Source organism: Parus major, chromosome 24 (genome assembly GCF_001522545.3).
Source record: "Parus major isolate Abel chromosome 24, Parus_major1.1, whole genome shotgun sequence".
NCBI classification, from domain to species: domain Eukaryota; kingdom Metazoa; phylum Chordata; class Aves; order Passeriformes; family Paridae; genus Parus; species Parus major.
The window spans coordinates 783,370-797,701 of NC_031792.1; the positions used below are offsets into that span (position 1 = coordinate 783,370).

At 67.5% G+C, this 14,332-nt stretch overlaps 6 protein-coding genes across 7 annotated transcripts in view; 1 reads left to right on the plus strand and 5 right to left on the minus strand.

Moving 5' to 3' along the window:
• BUD13 (BUD13 homolog) overlaps positions 1-1,491 on the minus strand; it is a 5,683-nt gene extending 4,192 nt beyond the window's left edge. Inside the window, exons 1-5 of the mRNA XM_015649578.2 lie at positions 1,351-1,491; positions 1,103-1,193; positions 705-789; positions 508-559; positions 7-69 (exon numbers count right to left, since the gene is read on the minus strand). Coding sequence (XP_015505064.1) covers positions 7-69; positions 508-559; positions 705-789; positions 1,103-1,193; positions 1,351-1,472 — 413 coding nt within the window. The 5' untranslated portion in view covers positions 1,473-1,491. The remainder of the gene's footprint in view (positions 1-6; positions 70-507; positions 560-704; positions 790-1,102; positions 1,194-1,350) is intronic.
• Positions 1,492-1,705: 214 nt separating this feature from the next.
• On the minus strand, positions 1,706-5,440 carry ZPR1 (ZPR1 zinc finger). Of its 2 annotated transcripts, none has more exons than XM_015649875.2 (14): positions 5,280-5,440; positions 4,517-4,678; positions 4,274-4,364; positions 4,122-4,192; positions 3,853-3,939; positions 3,654-3,776; positions 3,529-3,582; positions 3,376-3,442; positions 3,114-3,184; positions 2,820-2,909; positions 2,607-2,717; positions 2,432-2,518; positions 2,269-2,334; positions 1,706-2,080 (listed from the first exon to the last, which is right to left on the minus strand). In XM_015649875.2, exons 1-14 carry the CDS (start codon positions 5,415-5,417, stop codon positions 1,946-1,948), a joined length of 1,353 nt encoding a protein of 450 aa, XP_015505361.1. In that variant the 5' UTR covers positions 5,418-5,440; the 3' UTR covers positions 1,706-1,945. The 2 variants fall into 2 exon arrangements, with proteins under 2 accessions (XP_015505361.1, XP_033375596.1); XM_033519705.1 differs by having other exon boundaries at positions 1,968-2,080; positions 2,269-2,368.
• APOA5 (apolipoprotein A5) lies at positions 5,314-7,545 on the minus strand. Its single transcript, XM_015649878.3, has 3 exons — positions 7,103-7,545; positions 6,629-6,859; positions 5,314-6,473 (listed from the first exon to the last, which is right to left on the minus strand). Exons 2-3 carry the CDS (start codon positions 6,850-6,852, stop codon positions 5,519-5,521), a joined length of 1,179 nt encoding a protein of 392 aa, XP_015505364.1. The 5' UTR covers positions 6,853-6,859; positions 7,103-7,545; the 3' UTR covers positions 5,314-5,518.
• A 697-nt stretch (positions 7,546-8,242) lies between these two features.
• On the minus strand, positions 8,243-9,818 carry APOA4 (apolipoprotein A4). The gene is made up of 4 exons (XM_015649877.3): positions 9,780-9,818; positions 9,599-9,665; positions 9,348-9,474; positions 8,243-9,248 (listed from the first exon to the last, which is right to left on the minus strand). Exons 2-4 carry the CDS (start codon positions 9,645-9,647, stop codon positions 8,321-8,323), a joined length of 1,104 nt encoding a protein of 367 aa, XP_015505363.2. The 5' UTR covers positions 9,648-9,665; positions 9,780-9,818; the 3' UTR covers positions 8,243-8,320.
• Positions 9,819-10,780: 962 nt separating this feature from the next.
• Positions 10,781-11,572, plus strand: APOC3 (apolipoprotein C3). Its single transcript, XM_015649880.3, has 4 exons — positions 10,781-10,896; positions 11,002-11,061; positions 11,133-11,259; positions 11,382-11,572. Exons 2-4 carry the CDS (start codon positions 11,004-11,006, stop codon positions 11,476-11,478), a joined length of 282 nt encoding a protein of 93 aa, XP_015505366.1. The 5' UTR covers positions 10,781-10,896; positions 11,002-11,003; the 3' UTR covers positions 11,479-11,572.
• A 350-nt stretch (positions 11,573-11,922) lies between these two features.
• APOA1 (apolipoprotein A1) lies at positions 11,923-13,814 on the minus strand. The gene is made up of 4 exons (XM_015649881.1): positions 13,439-13,814; positions 13,224-13,279; positions 12,844-12,997; positions 11,923-12,767 (listed from the first exon to the last, which is right to left on the minus strand). Exons 2-4 carry the CDS (start codon positions 13,264-13,266, stop codon positions 12,170-12,172), a joined length of 795 nt encoding a protein of 264 aa, XP_015505367.1. The 5' UTR covers positions 13,267-13,279; positions 13,439-13,814; the 3' UTR covers positions 11,923-12,169.
• Positions 13,815-14,332: the final 518 nt, after the last annotated feature.

A 14,332-nucleotide genomic window follows, 5' to 3' on the forward strand; every position in this document is an offset into this window, starting at 1 on the left:
GAGAGCTCCAAGGAGCCGTTGTGTTTCCCTGCTGGGGGCGAGGGCTCTGGGGAGTCGTGGCGCCGCCGCCTGCGAGGGCAGAGAAGGTGACAGAGAAGGTGACAATGAGCTTGGTTTGTCTGGAAGCAAAGCAGGACCCACAGAGCTGCGAAGAGGGCCAAGGCTGGGAACAGCTTTGTGAACGAGGATTCGTTTGGATTCTGCACCCCAGCCTTCCCAGGGCAGATCCCAGAAGCCCCCCAAGGCAGCCTGGATCCCAGCACAGCTGGAATATTAACGTCTCCACCATGACCATCACTCAAACTGACAGGGACCATCACCCCAATCTCCCTGGCAGTGTCACAAACACCCAGAGCTGCCAGTCCCCCGCCTCAGGCAGGGGTTATCCAGCAGAGAAAGGTATCCAGCAATGCCCACATTTCCCAGCAGAGCAGCTGGAAGGCACAGAACCAGTCGGTGAAGACCAGGGTGAACCGAGAGCAGAATTCCTGCTTGGAGCCCCCATACCTGGAGCCAGACTTGGCAGGTCCCGACACATCCGAACTCTGCGAGTCCTCATCTGGAGGAAAGCAATTGGAATCACCATTACTGGGGCTCTGCCCAGCTCAGCAGCCCTCCAGCACCTCAAGGATCATTATCCTTGAGATAATAAGGATATTATCATATCCTTATAATAAGGAGAGGGTGGAAGGGGCTGCTTTCACCTCCTAGAAGCTTCCATTTGGAGTTTGTTCGGAATTCCTCCATGAGCTTCACCTCATCGGGGCGCTCATCAATGAACTCTGCCACCTGCAAACAGCACAGGAGCACCAGGGGCTCGCAAAAAGGCAGAATTCCTGCTCCTGACACAGCCAGGCAGGCCCAGCAGCCCCAGTCCCTGGGCCTTGCTCCAGCAGAGCCCTGGCTGGCCCCTGCTATGTGAAGAACGAGCTGCTTTGATCCGCAGGGAGCTCCCTCGTTCCTCCAGAGCTCCGAGCAGGAAATCACCCATCCCAGAGGCAGAACACACAAAACACGGGGCGGGGAGAGGCGCTTCAGCAAGTTCTTCCCAAGGTGGCCGTAAGAACAGACTGAGGGTGAGACCGCGTGTGACCGGACTCACCACAGGCATGTCCCCTTCGTCCTCCTCCTCCTCCTTCTCCGGGGCGGCGGCGATGCTGTTCCAGCTCACATCGTCATCCACGATCCGCATGCTGGGGCGGGGAGAGGCGCTGCGGTCAGGACCCGCCGGAACGGGGGGATCTGCGGGGGGGAGCCCCGGGGGGGGCTCGGAAGGAGGGTCTGGAGAGGGGAGTGGGCTCGCGGGGGTGCACAGGGCCGCTCCTGCTGCCGCCTTCCCCCGCCACTCACCCGGCTCTGCCGGTGCCGCCCGGGGGCTTCTTCTTGCGGCGGCGGCGGGGCTGGGCGGGCTCGGCGGGGCCGCTCAGGTACCGCCGCAGGTACTCGGCCTTCGACACCCCCGGCGCCGCCATCGCGCTCTGACGCAAAACTCCGGCGCCGGCCGGAAGGGGCGGGGCCTGGGCATGGATATCTGATTAGTGGGCGTGGTCACTGCCATAAATGGAGTCCGATCGGGATATGGGCGTGGTCATTACCATAAACAGGGCCGGTTGTATCGGGAAATGGGCGTGGCCATGCACAGAATAACCATAAATGGTGCTGAGGGCGGGGCCACACGGCGCTTATGAATGAAGCAACAGCAGGACACCAATCAATCACTTTATTGATCAGCTTTATTGGGGAGTCAGCACCACTGCCACCCCCTGCCCCAACACATCAGCACTGCACACAACATCTCCCCCGGGGACGCCTGAGGCCCAGCCCCGCTGCCTTCGGGCAAGAACAGCTCCCCCGGCCCCGGGAAGGGCAGGAGAGTCCTGGCCCCACACAAGTGCTGGTCCCTGGAGCAGCTGGGGCAGGGGTGGGAGGGCTGGGCTGGTCCCCGCTATCGGCCCGAGGTTGCCTCTGGCTCGTAGCCCTCTGTTTTCATGTCGTTCAGGCCCAGCTCTTCGTTCTGCTCAAAGGTGCGCTCGTAGCGCTGCACGCTCAGCTCTGGGTCCTCTTCTGGGGCATACACGTTCTGTGGGGACAGGGGGAAAGCTCCTGCACTCCCCTCTGCCCACAGGACACTGGTGCAGGCTGCGAGCCCTGCAGCCACCCATGAGCAGGGGCTTCGGCAACCTGCCGTGCCCAGAGCTCCAACACGGGCCAGGGAAATGAAACCCCCCAGACTGCTCAGGGAGCCCACGCCGCGGGCAGAGGCTGCACCTGAAGGTAACTGTTGCCTGCAGGGTCATCCATGATGAAGTGAGCCTGGGCCTTCCCCTCGATGATCTGCAGGAACAGAGCACATCCAGCCATTAAAGCTCTTCCTAATCCTTCAGCACTTCTGGCACCAGAGCAGAGCACGGAAAACCCAGAGGAAACTCACTTCCTGCAGCTTCCCAATGAACTCCTGCAGCTTCCCCGTCCTGCTGGGCGTGGAGCTGTCTCCCAGAGTGAAGGGGTTCTTCTCCACCTGCAAGGCGGGGGAGGCAGCAGTGAGGCAGCCAGCCCCCCAGACAGCCCCAGCAGGGACAGGGAGGGGCTGTCCCTGGACCACTCACCAGGTCACGGATGTCCTTCAGCAGCCCCTCCAGCGTGGTGAACTTCCCCCCCAGCGCCCCCATGCCCAGCTCGAACTCCAGCTCAGGGATCTCCACGCTGCACGTCTCTGACTGCAAAGGTCAGCACTCATGAGCCCCATGGAGGGAGGGCTGGGGCCCCCAGACTCCCCACACCCCACAGGAGGCCAGGGCAGGCATCCCAGGGCACTGCACCTTCAGGATATCCCTGGTCATGTCGGAAGGGTCCGTAATCCGGAGGGTGATCCTGGTGCCCTGCGGTTCGATGGCTCCTCCAGACTTCACCTGGGAACAGCTGGCAGTGAGCTCCACAGGGCTTGTCCCAGCAGCCCAGAGACCACTCCAAACCTGGGACAGTGGCCTCAGCACCCAGCTTAAAGCCCCTCCTGACAACGCCCCAAATCCAGTTTGCCTCCCACCAGCCCCACTGGGAAGCGGAGCCCAGGGACAAAGGCACAGAACACCTGCCCCTGCCTCCTTCCAGCTCACCTCATTGGTCCTGTGCCCACAGGAGTCACAGTTGGTGGCCATGATGATCACCTCTTTAAAGTGTGGGATTTCTGGAGCAGGGAGTCAAGGGAAACATCAAAGCAGCAACCGAGGGAAGGCAGGGCCCCCCTGGGAGCTGTCAGCAGCCTGAGACAGCTCTGCATCCCACCAGGCCCTGGCTGAGAGATTCAGCCTGTGGTGCAGCAGGGAGAGCCCAGGGCCATGCAGTGCCCCTCACCCCCAGCCCACCCTCGAAGGATACGCACTAACTTCATGTTGGTGCTGGCCGGGGCGTTGCACTCGGGGCAGTTGGTGTTGAACTGCAGCACCTGGGGGAGGGAAAGGGCAGCCAGAATGTCCCAGCCGGCCCAGGGCAGCTGTCCTGAGCGTCCCTCAGCTCTGCAGCACCACCCACCTCATCCCTCAGGTCCTCAGCAGCGTCCGGCGGCTTCGCATCCACCTCCTGTCCCTGCAAGGGAAGGGTTAACTGCTGCTCCCTGGTCGGGGGTGCCCTTGGGAACCTGGGGCTGACCCTGTCACCTCCAGTCCCAGCATGGCACACTGCTGGGGGCTCCTCCTGTAGTGAGTGACCACGAGGGCCTCGTCCCTCTGCGGCGCCTGGGGGTTCTCCACAAAGCTGTTCCCAGAGGGATCATCAAGGATCTGCAGGACAAGGGGGACTGAGGGAGCCGTCCTGCAGCCCTCATCCAGCCACGGCTGCCCTCCTGTGAGCACTCACAAAGGTGAAGGGAGAACTGACTTCCTTCAGCTGCCTCAGTTTACCAATGAACTCGTCTATTTTCCTCGCCACCTCTTGGTCTGTCGCCTGGAAGAGGACACAGAATCACGGAATCCTTTAAAATGGAAAAGACCCCCAAGATGGGATTCAGCTGCAGCAGGGGCAGCCCAGAGCTGCTGACAAAGGTGACCACAGCACAAACCAGAGCCCCAGCGCTCTCCCACCACCAGGCAGAAGATGGACATTTCCATCCCTACCCAGCCCCTTACCCTGCGGGTGGGCTGGTCCTGCTCCAGGCCAGCCACGGCTCTGTCAATGATCCCCTCGATGGTGGTGAGCACTTGGGAAGGGAAGGAGACAGAGGTGATGACACCATTAACATATTCAGGGAGCACCCCCAGAACTGCTCCTGTTTACACACCTCCCTTCTGGCTGAAGGCAGGGATCTCAAAGTCCAGCTCTGGAATTCGAGCTGAGGCACAGTCGGTCTTCACCACCTCCCTGTTCATGTCCTGCACACACAGCCAGGGAGCAGCCTGAGGATCCCCAAGAGACCCAGGGGCTCCCACACACTGGGATCTCAGAGAGGTGCTGGCCCCAGCCCTCTTTCCTTTCGGGATGTGCAAGTTTTGGGCCTGGAGCAGAGCGGGGAGGCCCTGCGCACCTGGCGGGAGGTGACAGCCAGGGAGTAGCGCACGCCCTGCTCCTGGATCCTGCCTGCTGACTGGATCTCCGTGTTGGACCAGGAGCAGCTGTCGCAGGAGAAGGAGCTGACGATGATCTCTTTGAAGAAGGGGATCCTGGTGAGCAGGAGCCGCGTCACGCCCTGCGGCAGCGAGGGGCCTCGTGGGAACCCGAGTGCTGGATGCTCCCATCACGTCCCAACCCGGGCACGTCCTGCCCGCAGCCTGCTCTCACCCCCCAGCAGCTCCTGGAAACGCCCTCCCGACCGCACCAGTGCCCCCTGCTCTGAGACCAGCTGCGGCCCCCGGCAGCTTCCTCCATCACCTCCAGACCTCTGGAACCCCCCACCGACCCCTGCCCGCTCCTGGAGCCACTGGAGACCGCTGTGTCCTGAGCCCGACCCACACCGGGGCACGTCCCCTGAGCCCACAGGCCCCTGCAGCCCCACCCTGACCCCGCGCTCCCCTGTGCCCACCCTGACCCCTCATTCCCCTGTCCCACCCTGACCCCGCACTCCCCTGTGCCCACCCTGACCCCTCATTCCCCTGTCCCGCACTCCCCTATCCCAACCTGACCCCTCACTCCCCTGTCCCACCCTGACCCCTCACTCCCCTGTCCCACCCTGACCCCTCACTCCCCTGTCCCACCCTGACCCCTCATTCCCCTGTCCCGCACTCCCCGCCGGGCCCAGCGCCCCCCGATCCCCGCAGGCCGCTGCTGCCCGGCCCCCCGGGGCCCCTCACGTTGCGGAAGCAATTCATGCACAGGGACTCTATCTCTGCCGGCTGCTGCTCGCCATCCTCGGCGCTGAGGGGCCGGAACAGGGACCCCCCGGGCGCTCCGGGCCCGGCCGCCGCCTCCATGGCCCCCAGCGCCGACATGCTGCTCCGTGTGACGTCACGGCGCGCGGCGGTGACGCACGGCGATGGCGCGCGGATCACGTGACGCGCGCGGGCCGCGATGGCGGCGTCTTTATTTGCGTTCAGCCCCCGAGCCGCCCCGGCCCCGCCGCCCCGGCCGGGCCCGCCCGCGCCTCCCCGCCCTCCCCGCCGCGCTCGCTCAGGCTCAGTGCCAGGTCCCGCCACAGCGCGTCCAGCCGGGCGCGCAGGTCCTCCAGGGGCGGCGGCGACGCGTCCAGCGGCTCCTCGGGCGGCTCCGGGCGGGCGCTGAGCTTCAGCCGCATCTCCTCCGTCTCGAGGTCCAGCGCCCGGGTGAAGGCGCGGATCTGGGCGTACGTGTCCTGCCGGAACTCCTCCACGCGCCGCTGCACCTCCCGCGCCAGCGCCTCCCGGGAGCGGGGCCGCGCCCCGAGCCTGCCGGGGTACGGGCTCAGCTTCGCCTTCAGCTGCTCCAGGCTCCTCTGGATCTGCTGGTGCAGGTCCCGCGCGTTGCGGGTCAGCTTGGCCGACAGCTCCTGGATGTGCTGGTTGAGCTGCTCGGGGCTGGCGCGGGCGTGCGGAGCCACTCTGCGGTGCAGCTCCTCCACGTTGCGGCGGATCTCGGTCAGCAGGCGCTCCGTGTAGGGCTGGAAGATGTCCTTCACCTGGTCCGTGTGGAACGCGATCTTGTCGGCGTAGGGAGCCATGAAGCGCTGGAGCTCTTCGGCGCCGTCCAGGAGCTGCGCCGTCACCTCCCGGCTGGGCATCAGGTGCCGCCGGAGCTCCCGGGCCCGCAGGGACGCCTGCTCCAGCAGCTCCTCCGTGAAGGGCCGCAGCTGCTGCCGGAGCTCGTCCAGGTGCTTCCCGACCTGCTGGTGCACCTCGTCCACGTACGGGGACAGCTTCACCCTGAGGCTGTCCAGCTCCCTGCGGATGGCCTTGCGCAGGCTGGCCGAGTCCTCGTAGAGCGGCGGCTGCAGGCCCCTGTTGAGGGGCGACAGCTTCTCCAGGAAATCCCCCATGTAGCTGACCCCATCCTGAATGCTCTCCTTCAGGTTCCTGCACGACACAAGTCACCAACACCCCCGAGTGACCACAACCCCTCTGTGCCCCGCACATCCCAATAAAAGCTGTCCAGGACCCTTCCCTTGTGTCCCCGGGGAGGGAGGAGCAGGGTCCCGGCCGTGCTGGGGAGCGCGGGGCGCTGCACTCACGTCAGGTCCCTGCCCAGCTTGCTCTGGCCGTGCTCCAGGCTGTCCTTGTCACCCGTCAGCTGGCTCAGGTACTCCCAGAGGCCGCTCTGCGCCGGCTTGGCCGGGGACACTGCGGGCGGGAGTGGGGCTTGTGCTGCCGCCCACCCTGCCCTGCTGCCCCCGTGCCCGCACCCACCCGGGCAGCCGGCCAGCAGCGAGAGGAGCAGCGCAGCCTTCAGCAGCATGGTCCGGCTGCAGGAGAGAACGGAGAGGAGCTGTCCGAGGGCTCACGGGGTGCTGGCGCCTCTTCTGCACGCCCCCTCGCTGCTGCCTTGCAAGGCCCCGCTCCTGGGGTCCGCTTTCACGGCCGGAGCTCTCCTGAAAACTCCTGGGGCTCCCCGAAACACCTCGGGCCCCCCGCAACCCCGCTGTTGTGCACCTGGAGCCATACCCAGCTCCTCCGGCCGCATACACTTGAAGCCCCCCGCCCCTCACCTGTCTCGGGTCGCCTCCCGCGTCCCTCCCGCCCGGAGGCGCCCGGTGGCCGCCCTTATATAGGCTCGGGGGGCGGCCGAGGAGCGGGCGATAAGGCGGCTTTGGTACGGAAAGGCTTTTTGGACCTCACTCCGTGTAAACACAACGTGGAGGTCCGAGCACGTTCCGGGGAGGTGACCTGGGGGCCGGCCACCTGACTGCCCGCTGCCCCCCGGGCTCGGGGGACGGGGCTGGCCCTGCCCCGCCGCCCATCTCCGCACCCCGGAGGGAATGCTGGATGGAGCTGCCGGGATGGGGATGGGGATGGGGATGGGGATGGGGACACCGGCTGCAGCTTCAGTCGGGGGGAAAAGGGAGCTCGGAACCCCCGGAGCTGGAGCCGCGGGATGGGTGCGGGAGGGCGAGCTCCGGCTGTGCGGGAAGGGCTGGGATGAGCGGGTCGGGAGCGCACCTTCCCTTTCCGCGGCTGCGCTCCCGCCGGCCACCCAGCCCGCCGTGCTTGTGTCCTTCCTTTCCTTTGCACGCCGGTTTTTACCGGGACTGAACGCGGGCGCCCTGCGGTGGGGGCGAAGTCCGGCTCTCCCGGGGTGAAACGCCGAGCAGTCGCCAGCGCTCCTGCGGCACCAAAGTCCGCTCTGCTCCCTCGCCTGGGCCGACACGTGAGGTCGCTCCAGGCAGCGCTGGCCGTGCCTCAGCTCGGCCCGGGATCCTGCCAGCAGAGCGCCTCAGTCGCCTTTCCCTGTCCCTGATCCGCGGAGCTCCCTTGCTGCGCTGTGGGGACGAGGTGTCTGCCACCCCCCGCAGATCCCCGTCCCTCGTGGCATCCCCACCGCAGCGCGGATGTTTGGCCGCATCCCGGGGCTCTGCCCCTCTGCAGCCACCTGGGTGCCCCCGGCTGTGTGAGGTGACGGCGAGGCCCCGGCCCCGGGCTGGCCCTTGGGCTCACCTGGCTGCCACCGTCTGCACCCACCACAGACACCTCCCACCCACCCGACCTCACCTCTGCTCCCTCTCCCTGGTGCCCCAGAACCCAAATTCGGGGCGATGCTCCCCTCTCAGAGCAAGTGAGGGTGCCCCAGCTATCCCATCCCGGGGTAGAACAGCGGGATGCTGTGGGAAGGAAGGACACGGACCAGCACGTGCATCACAAGATTTATTTCTGCCACTGGAAGCGGCCAGGAGCGCTTGGAAGGTGTGTGGAGGGCTGCCTGGAGTGGCTTAATTCTCTGGGGGTGGGACGGTGCTGAGGAAAGCAGCCACCTTCTCCCGCACCTCCTTCTCCAGCAGCTCCAGGTGATCCTCCACGCCGGCAGCGCCCGAGTCCAGCTTGCCGCGCATCTCCTCCAGCCGCTGCACCAGCTGCTTCCCGAAGGTCTCTCCGAAGGGAGCCGCCTGCTGCCGGAAGGTCTCCAGCGTGTGCCCCACACGCTGCTCCAGCTGCTGGGCCAGGGGAGCCAGGCGCTGCCGCAGGCTCTCGGCATCTCCGCTCGCCGCCTCCCGCAGCTCCCGTGCCAGCGGGCTCAGCTGGGCGCGCAGCTCCTCGGAGCTGGTGGCCAGGCGGGTGCGCAGCTCCTCGGCCGCCCGCTCCATCTGCACGGTCAGGCTCTCCAGCTGCCGGTTGAGGCCATCCTGCACCTCCTGGGCGTAGGGGCTGAGCCCACGCCGCAGCTCGGCCACGCTCTGCTCCACCTGCGCCTTCAGCTCATCTGCCATGGGCGACAGCCGCTCCTTCAGGCTCTCCACGCCGCCGTCGATCTGCTGCTGCAGCCGGTCAGCGTAGGGGCTCAGGGAGGCCTGGATGCTCTGGGCGTTGTCCTTCAGCCGCTCCCGCAGCTCGGCCGCGTAGGGCTCCAGCGCCCGCTGCAGCTCCCCGGCGCCGCTGTCCACCCGGGAGCGCAGCTCCTCGGCGTACGGGCTCATCTTGGCCTGCAGCTGGCGGATGTTGGTGCCGATCTGCTGGTGCACCTCGTCGGCGTAGGGAGCCAGCTTGGCCTGCAGCTGCTGCAGCTCCCGCTGGATCTGCTCCTTCAGCCGCTGGGAGTCCTGCACCAGCCGCGCCTGCAGCTCGGTGGCAAAGGGCACCAGCCGCTCCTGCAGGTCCTCGGCGTAGGCGCTGACGCTGTGCAGGTTGCTCTTCAGCAGGGTGCTGCGGACAGGGGACACGTCAGGGCCCGTGTGCCCACACCCCCGGCCCTGCCTGGCACCCCCGGAGCCCCCCAGCCCCCCGCACTGTGGCTCGGCTCACTTGAGCTGCTTGCTGATCTCAGCCTGCTGCAGCTGGTCCACCGTGTCCTTGGCATTGCTGCCCAGCTCTGTGAAGTACTTCCAGATCACGCTGGCCACCTCGTCGGGGTTCACATCAGCCCGTGAGCCTGCAAGGGGTGCTGGGATCAGCGCTCGCACAGCCCCGTTCCCCAGGGACAGCGGCGACATTCCCCATCCCTGCCCCGGGCCGGGAGCACCCTGCTGGCGCCGGGGACCCTCACGCCGCCTCACCTGAGATCGCCAGGAGAACCAGGACAAGGGCGGCCGCCTTCGGCGCCATCCTGAGCGCTGGGGACTCCTGTGGAAGCACAGAGGGGAGGTGAAGGAAGCCCCAGGGACCAGCAGCAGCCCCCCAGCCCCCTGCCAGAGGCGATGGAGACGCTGGCTCCCTCCAGCCGCTGCAGCTGCTCACCTGTGCTGCCACGGCTGTGGTACCTGCGGAGCCGGTGCTCCCAGCGCTATTTATGCAGCCCGAGCGCTCCTGCGGCTTCCACGCGGGCTGTGACACAGCAAGGGCTTGGACTTTAGCACGGTCACAACGTGGAAGTGCCTGACGTGCGCACGGGCCTGACATCACCCAGAGCCCGGACACCACCCGCGGCCCCGCCAGCCCCAGCGGGGTGACAGGGACAGGCTAGGATGGGGACGCGCAGGACACACCGAGCCCCTCCCGGGGACAGCCACCCTGGGCTGAGGGGACACCTCGTGGCTCTGTGGGTGCAGCAATGGCCCCACAGCGCTGGCAGTGCAGTACCTGGGATGTGTGGTTGTGGGATGGGTGGCAGTGGGACAGGACACGGGGGCTGGGGATGCTGCAGGGACCTCCCAGCTCTGCCACCGGCTGTGCTGTGCCTGGGCTGGGCAGCGGGGCAGGACACGGGCTCAGGGGGACGCTCTGATGGAGCTGGGGGACACACGAGGCTGTGCACAGGCAGGATGGCATCGTTCCTTCCCAACCCAGGCTCCTGCAGGAAGCCCCGGCCCAGAAGAGGCCCGGACGCTGCAGGGCACTGCAGCCCCCCGGTGCCTGGGAACGGAGCAGGGACCCGGGCGTGTCCCTGCCCGTGGGCATCGCGCTCTCGGCGCACACCTGGGCAGCCCCCGGCCCAGCCCACCCCCGCCCCGGGGGCGATGTGTCACAGCGGGCAAAGGGCAGGGGCAGGGACCAGCCAGGCAGTGGCAGTGGCAAGTCCGAAGAGCCTCGCGGTGCCCGAGGCGGTCGTGCCCGGGGACAGGGCCGCTGGATGTCACCCTTGTGCCGCGTGTGCCCAGGGCTGTCCCCTGCCGCGGGCACCGGGCTGGCTGCGCACACGAGTGTTGCACACGCACAGCTCTGCCCGGCTGTGAGCGCACACGGACACCCCAGCAGGCTCCGGCCCCGAGGGATTTCCCAACTCCTGGCTGGACGCGGCGCCCCTGCAGCCCCCCCGCGCCCTGCCCTGACCTTTGCACAAATCCCCCAGGGCGGCCGTGGGGAGGGTATAAAGAGAGAGCCCGGGGCTGCCCCCGCGTCACAGAGCCCTGCACAGGTGAGTGGGGACATCCCTGGTGAGGGTCGTGCTAGGAAGGACACGGGGTCGGGACCCCCGAGCCCCCCCTGCTGCCCCACATCCTGCGCTCTGCTCTCTCCCCAGCCATGAAGGCGCCGCTGCTGTTCCTGCTCGCCTGCACGGCCGTCCTGGCGCTGGGAGCAAGTAAGGGCTGCGCAGGAGGAGGGGTCGGGGCTCAGGGTGTTGGGGGGCTCACACAGGGCTCCTGCTTGCAGGGGCCGACGCGCCCGAGCAGCCGAAAGCGCTGGTGCAGAAGGTGCAGGAGCTGGCCCAGAAAGCCACGGCCATGGCCAAGGACGCCTTCAGCAGGGTGCGGGAGTCGGAGGCGGCGCAGCAAGCCAGGTGGCCCCGAACCCCACCAGCCCTGTCCCTGTTCCCGTCCCTGTCCCCGTTCCCCGGTGCGGCGGGGAGCCCGGCCGGGGCCCCGCGCTGACCCCCTGCCCTGCCCTCCCTTCCCCGTGCAGGCAGTGGCTGTCGGACAACGCGGAGCTGGCGAAGCAGCGGCTGGTGTGGCTCAAGGAGCAGCTGGCGGAGCTCTGGAAGAAGACTCCGGCCGCGTAGCCTCGCCAGGGGCTGCCCGGGGACTGTCGGGGCTGGGGACCACCCGGGCCCACCCGCTGTCGCGGTGCTCTCAATAAAGCGGGGCTGACGCAAACGCTGTGCTGGCATCACTGGGGGGCTGGAGAGGAGGAGTGCGAGCCGCAGGGAGAGGGAGGGCTGGGACAGACACCAGCGCTGAGGTACACACGGCCGTGTCGGGGTGCCCAGGGTGGCAGGAGCCGGGTGCTGCTTCCAAAAGCTCCTGTAAATTCAGCGCCACCGTACTCCAGCGCCCTGTGTGGGGCTGGGCGCGGCTGCACCCTGGGCAGAGCTGGACTCGGTACTGGGCGAGCTCAGGGCGCCCCTCACCAGCTCTGTGTCCCCCCACTCCCTCTGGGTCCCCCAGTGGCCCCAGCTCAGAGCACCCTTGTCCCCTCCAGCATCCACTGCAAAGACTGAGCGAGCTCCAATAACTTAAGTCAAGTTTATTTGTCAAAAGGGAGGCAAAGCTGAGAGTGACGCCGGGTCGGGGAGGGAATTCTAGGGGAGGAGGGGGTCTCCGGGGAGGACACCCTAGGGCTGGGCTGGCCCGGGGCTCCTGCAGCCTGTCCCCAGAGCCCCCTGAGGAGAAGTGCCCGGGGCAGGGCAGGGAGCACCCGGGGCGGCTGCGGAGCGGGGCTGGGGTCAGTCCCTGGCCGCGCCGGCCGGCAGCTCAAGCCACGGTCTTCTGGAGATCCTCCAGCAAGGTGAGGAAACGGGCCTTGAGGGTCTCGGTGTAGGGGGTGAGGCGCTCCTTGAAGTCCTGCACCAGGGGCGTCATCTTCTCCCGCAGGTTGCTGAGATGCTCCACCACCTTGGCCTGGTATTCAGCGGCCTGGGGGATGCCCTTCTCCCGGATCTCCTCCAGCTTCTGGCTCAGCTTCTGCCGCAGCTCATCGCTGAAGGGGGCCACGTTCTTGCGCAGCTCCTCGACGTGCCCGCGCAGACGGTCCCGCGCCTCCTCGGCCACCGGGGTCAGCTTCTGCTGCAGCAGCTCCACCTTCTGCTTGCTCAGCTCCTTCAGCTCCTGGGCGAGAGGTGCCAGGCGCTGGCGGTACTGCTCCAGATCTTCCGTCCACTTGGCAGAGAACTGGTCCAGGAAGGGCTTGATTTTCTCCTTCACCTCCTCCAGGTCCTTGGTCAGCTCCTTGCGCAGGGACTCGGTGTCTTTCAGCCACATCTCCCGCACCTCTTTGTAGTAGGGGGCCACATCCTCTCTCAGCTTGGCGGCGGCTGCGCCCAGGGTGTCGAGGTTCTCGCCCAGCTTCAGGCTGCGGGAGGGGAGGGAGGTCACACACGGCGCCCGGGGCCCCCCGCCAGCCCCCCCGCCACACGCCTCCCACTTACTCCAGCTGTTTGCCCACGGTGGAGGCCTCGAACTGGGCAATGGCTTCCTTGCCGCTGGCCTTCACTGTCTCCAGGTACACATCGAGCATGTCCTTGAGGCGATCCAGGGGTGCCTGGGGCTCATCGTGCTGCCAGAAGGAGCGGGCCTGGGTGCCTGCGGAGAGAGCCGCGTGTGCTCAGGACGCGCCGCCCGGGGACGGCTCCAGCCCTGCCGGGGACCTGCCCGGCTCGGGAGGAACCGAGGAGCCCCTTGGCTGCAGCCCGACTCGCAAAGAGCTTCGGAAAGCGGCGGCTTCCAGCAGCGCTCGCGTCGGGCTCAGCCGCCCCATCCCGCCCGCGCTGCCCCATCCCGCGGGGACCCGCAGCCCGTCCGGACCTACCCGTCAGGCACAGCAGGGCGAGGGTCAACACCACGGCTCTCATCTTCGCGATGGACCTGCGGGCAGAGCAAGAGAGATGGGCGCGGGGAGCCCCGGCAAATCCGACCCCGGCGGGGGATGAGCCCCCGGCCCGGCTCGAGGGGTCCCCGCCGGGGCGGCGGGCGAGGGGCACCGCTCCGTCCCGGCGGGTCCTGCGGAGGAGCCCGGGCTCTTACCAGCTCTCTCTGCCGCTGCTGCTCGTCCCGTCTGAGCGGCCGGGGCTCCGCGGCCGCTATTTATGCCGGAGGGGCAGTTCCGCGGAGATAAGCCAGCGCGGAGAGCGCTCCCGGCGCGCAGGGTTCAAGGATCGCGCAGCATCGCCGAGCGGAGCGGGCTTGGCAGGGGCGGCGAGCAAACGGGAGCTCCCCGCGGGACGCGCCTCGCCGGCCAAGGAGCTGTTTACGCTCCCGGTGACCCAGATTCCCGCTGGCCCTGCGGCCTTGCCGGGGCCCCTCGCAGCCCCCAGGGACTGGCCGCCGGCCCAGGGACAAGGTTTATTCCCGCAGGGATTTGGCCTGCCGTACCCGGACCCCTCGCCTCGGCCGCGGGTCTGTGCCCCGTCCTTCACCGGGCCGCTCACGTCACCCCCTTTTCCCGCTGTGTCCCCAACTCAGAGGTCCCGGGAGCTGCGCCCCTGCCCGCCCACGGCAGCTCTGGCTGAGAACCGGGGAAAAGCGAAGGCTCAGCCCAGAGCAGGCAGCGGCACTGGCACGGCCACCCCAAAACTGCCCTCAGCCGGAGCCAAGCACCATCCCTGGTGCTTCCCTGTCCCTTTGTCACCAGCCCAGGGATGCACCCGAATCAAGCGCACAGGGCTGAGCACAGGGAGAGAGGGGACAGGGACAGAGGGGGCGCAGGGCTGGCAGTGCCAGGGGGAGGAATGATGCTCCTGTTTCTGGGTGGCACCGGCTCCCTGCAGCCCCAGCCCGCGGCGCTGGCTCGGCCCCCCAAGGCTATTGCCAGCCCAGGTGCTGCAGGGCGCTGGAGGCACAGGCACAGCTCCCTGCGCCTCCCAGACTGTGCCCACCGCTGGCAAAGGCAGCAGACACCGGGCAGGGACTGCTCTGCAG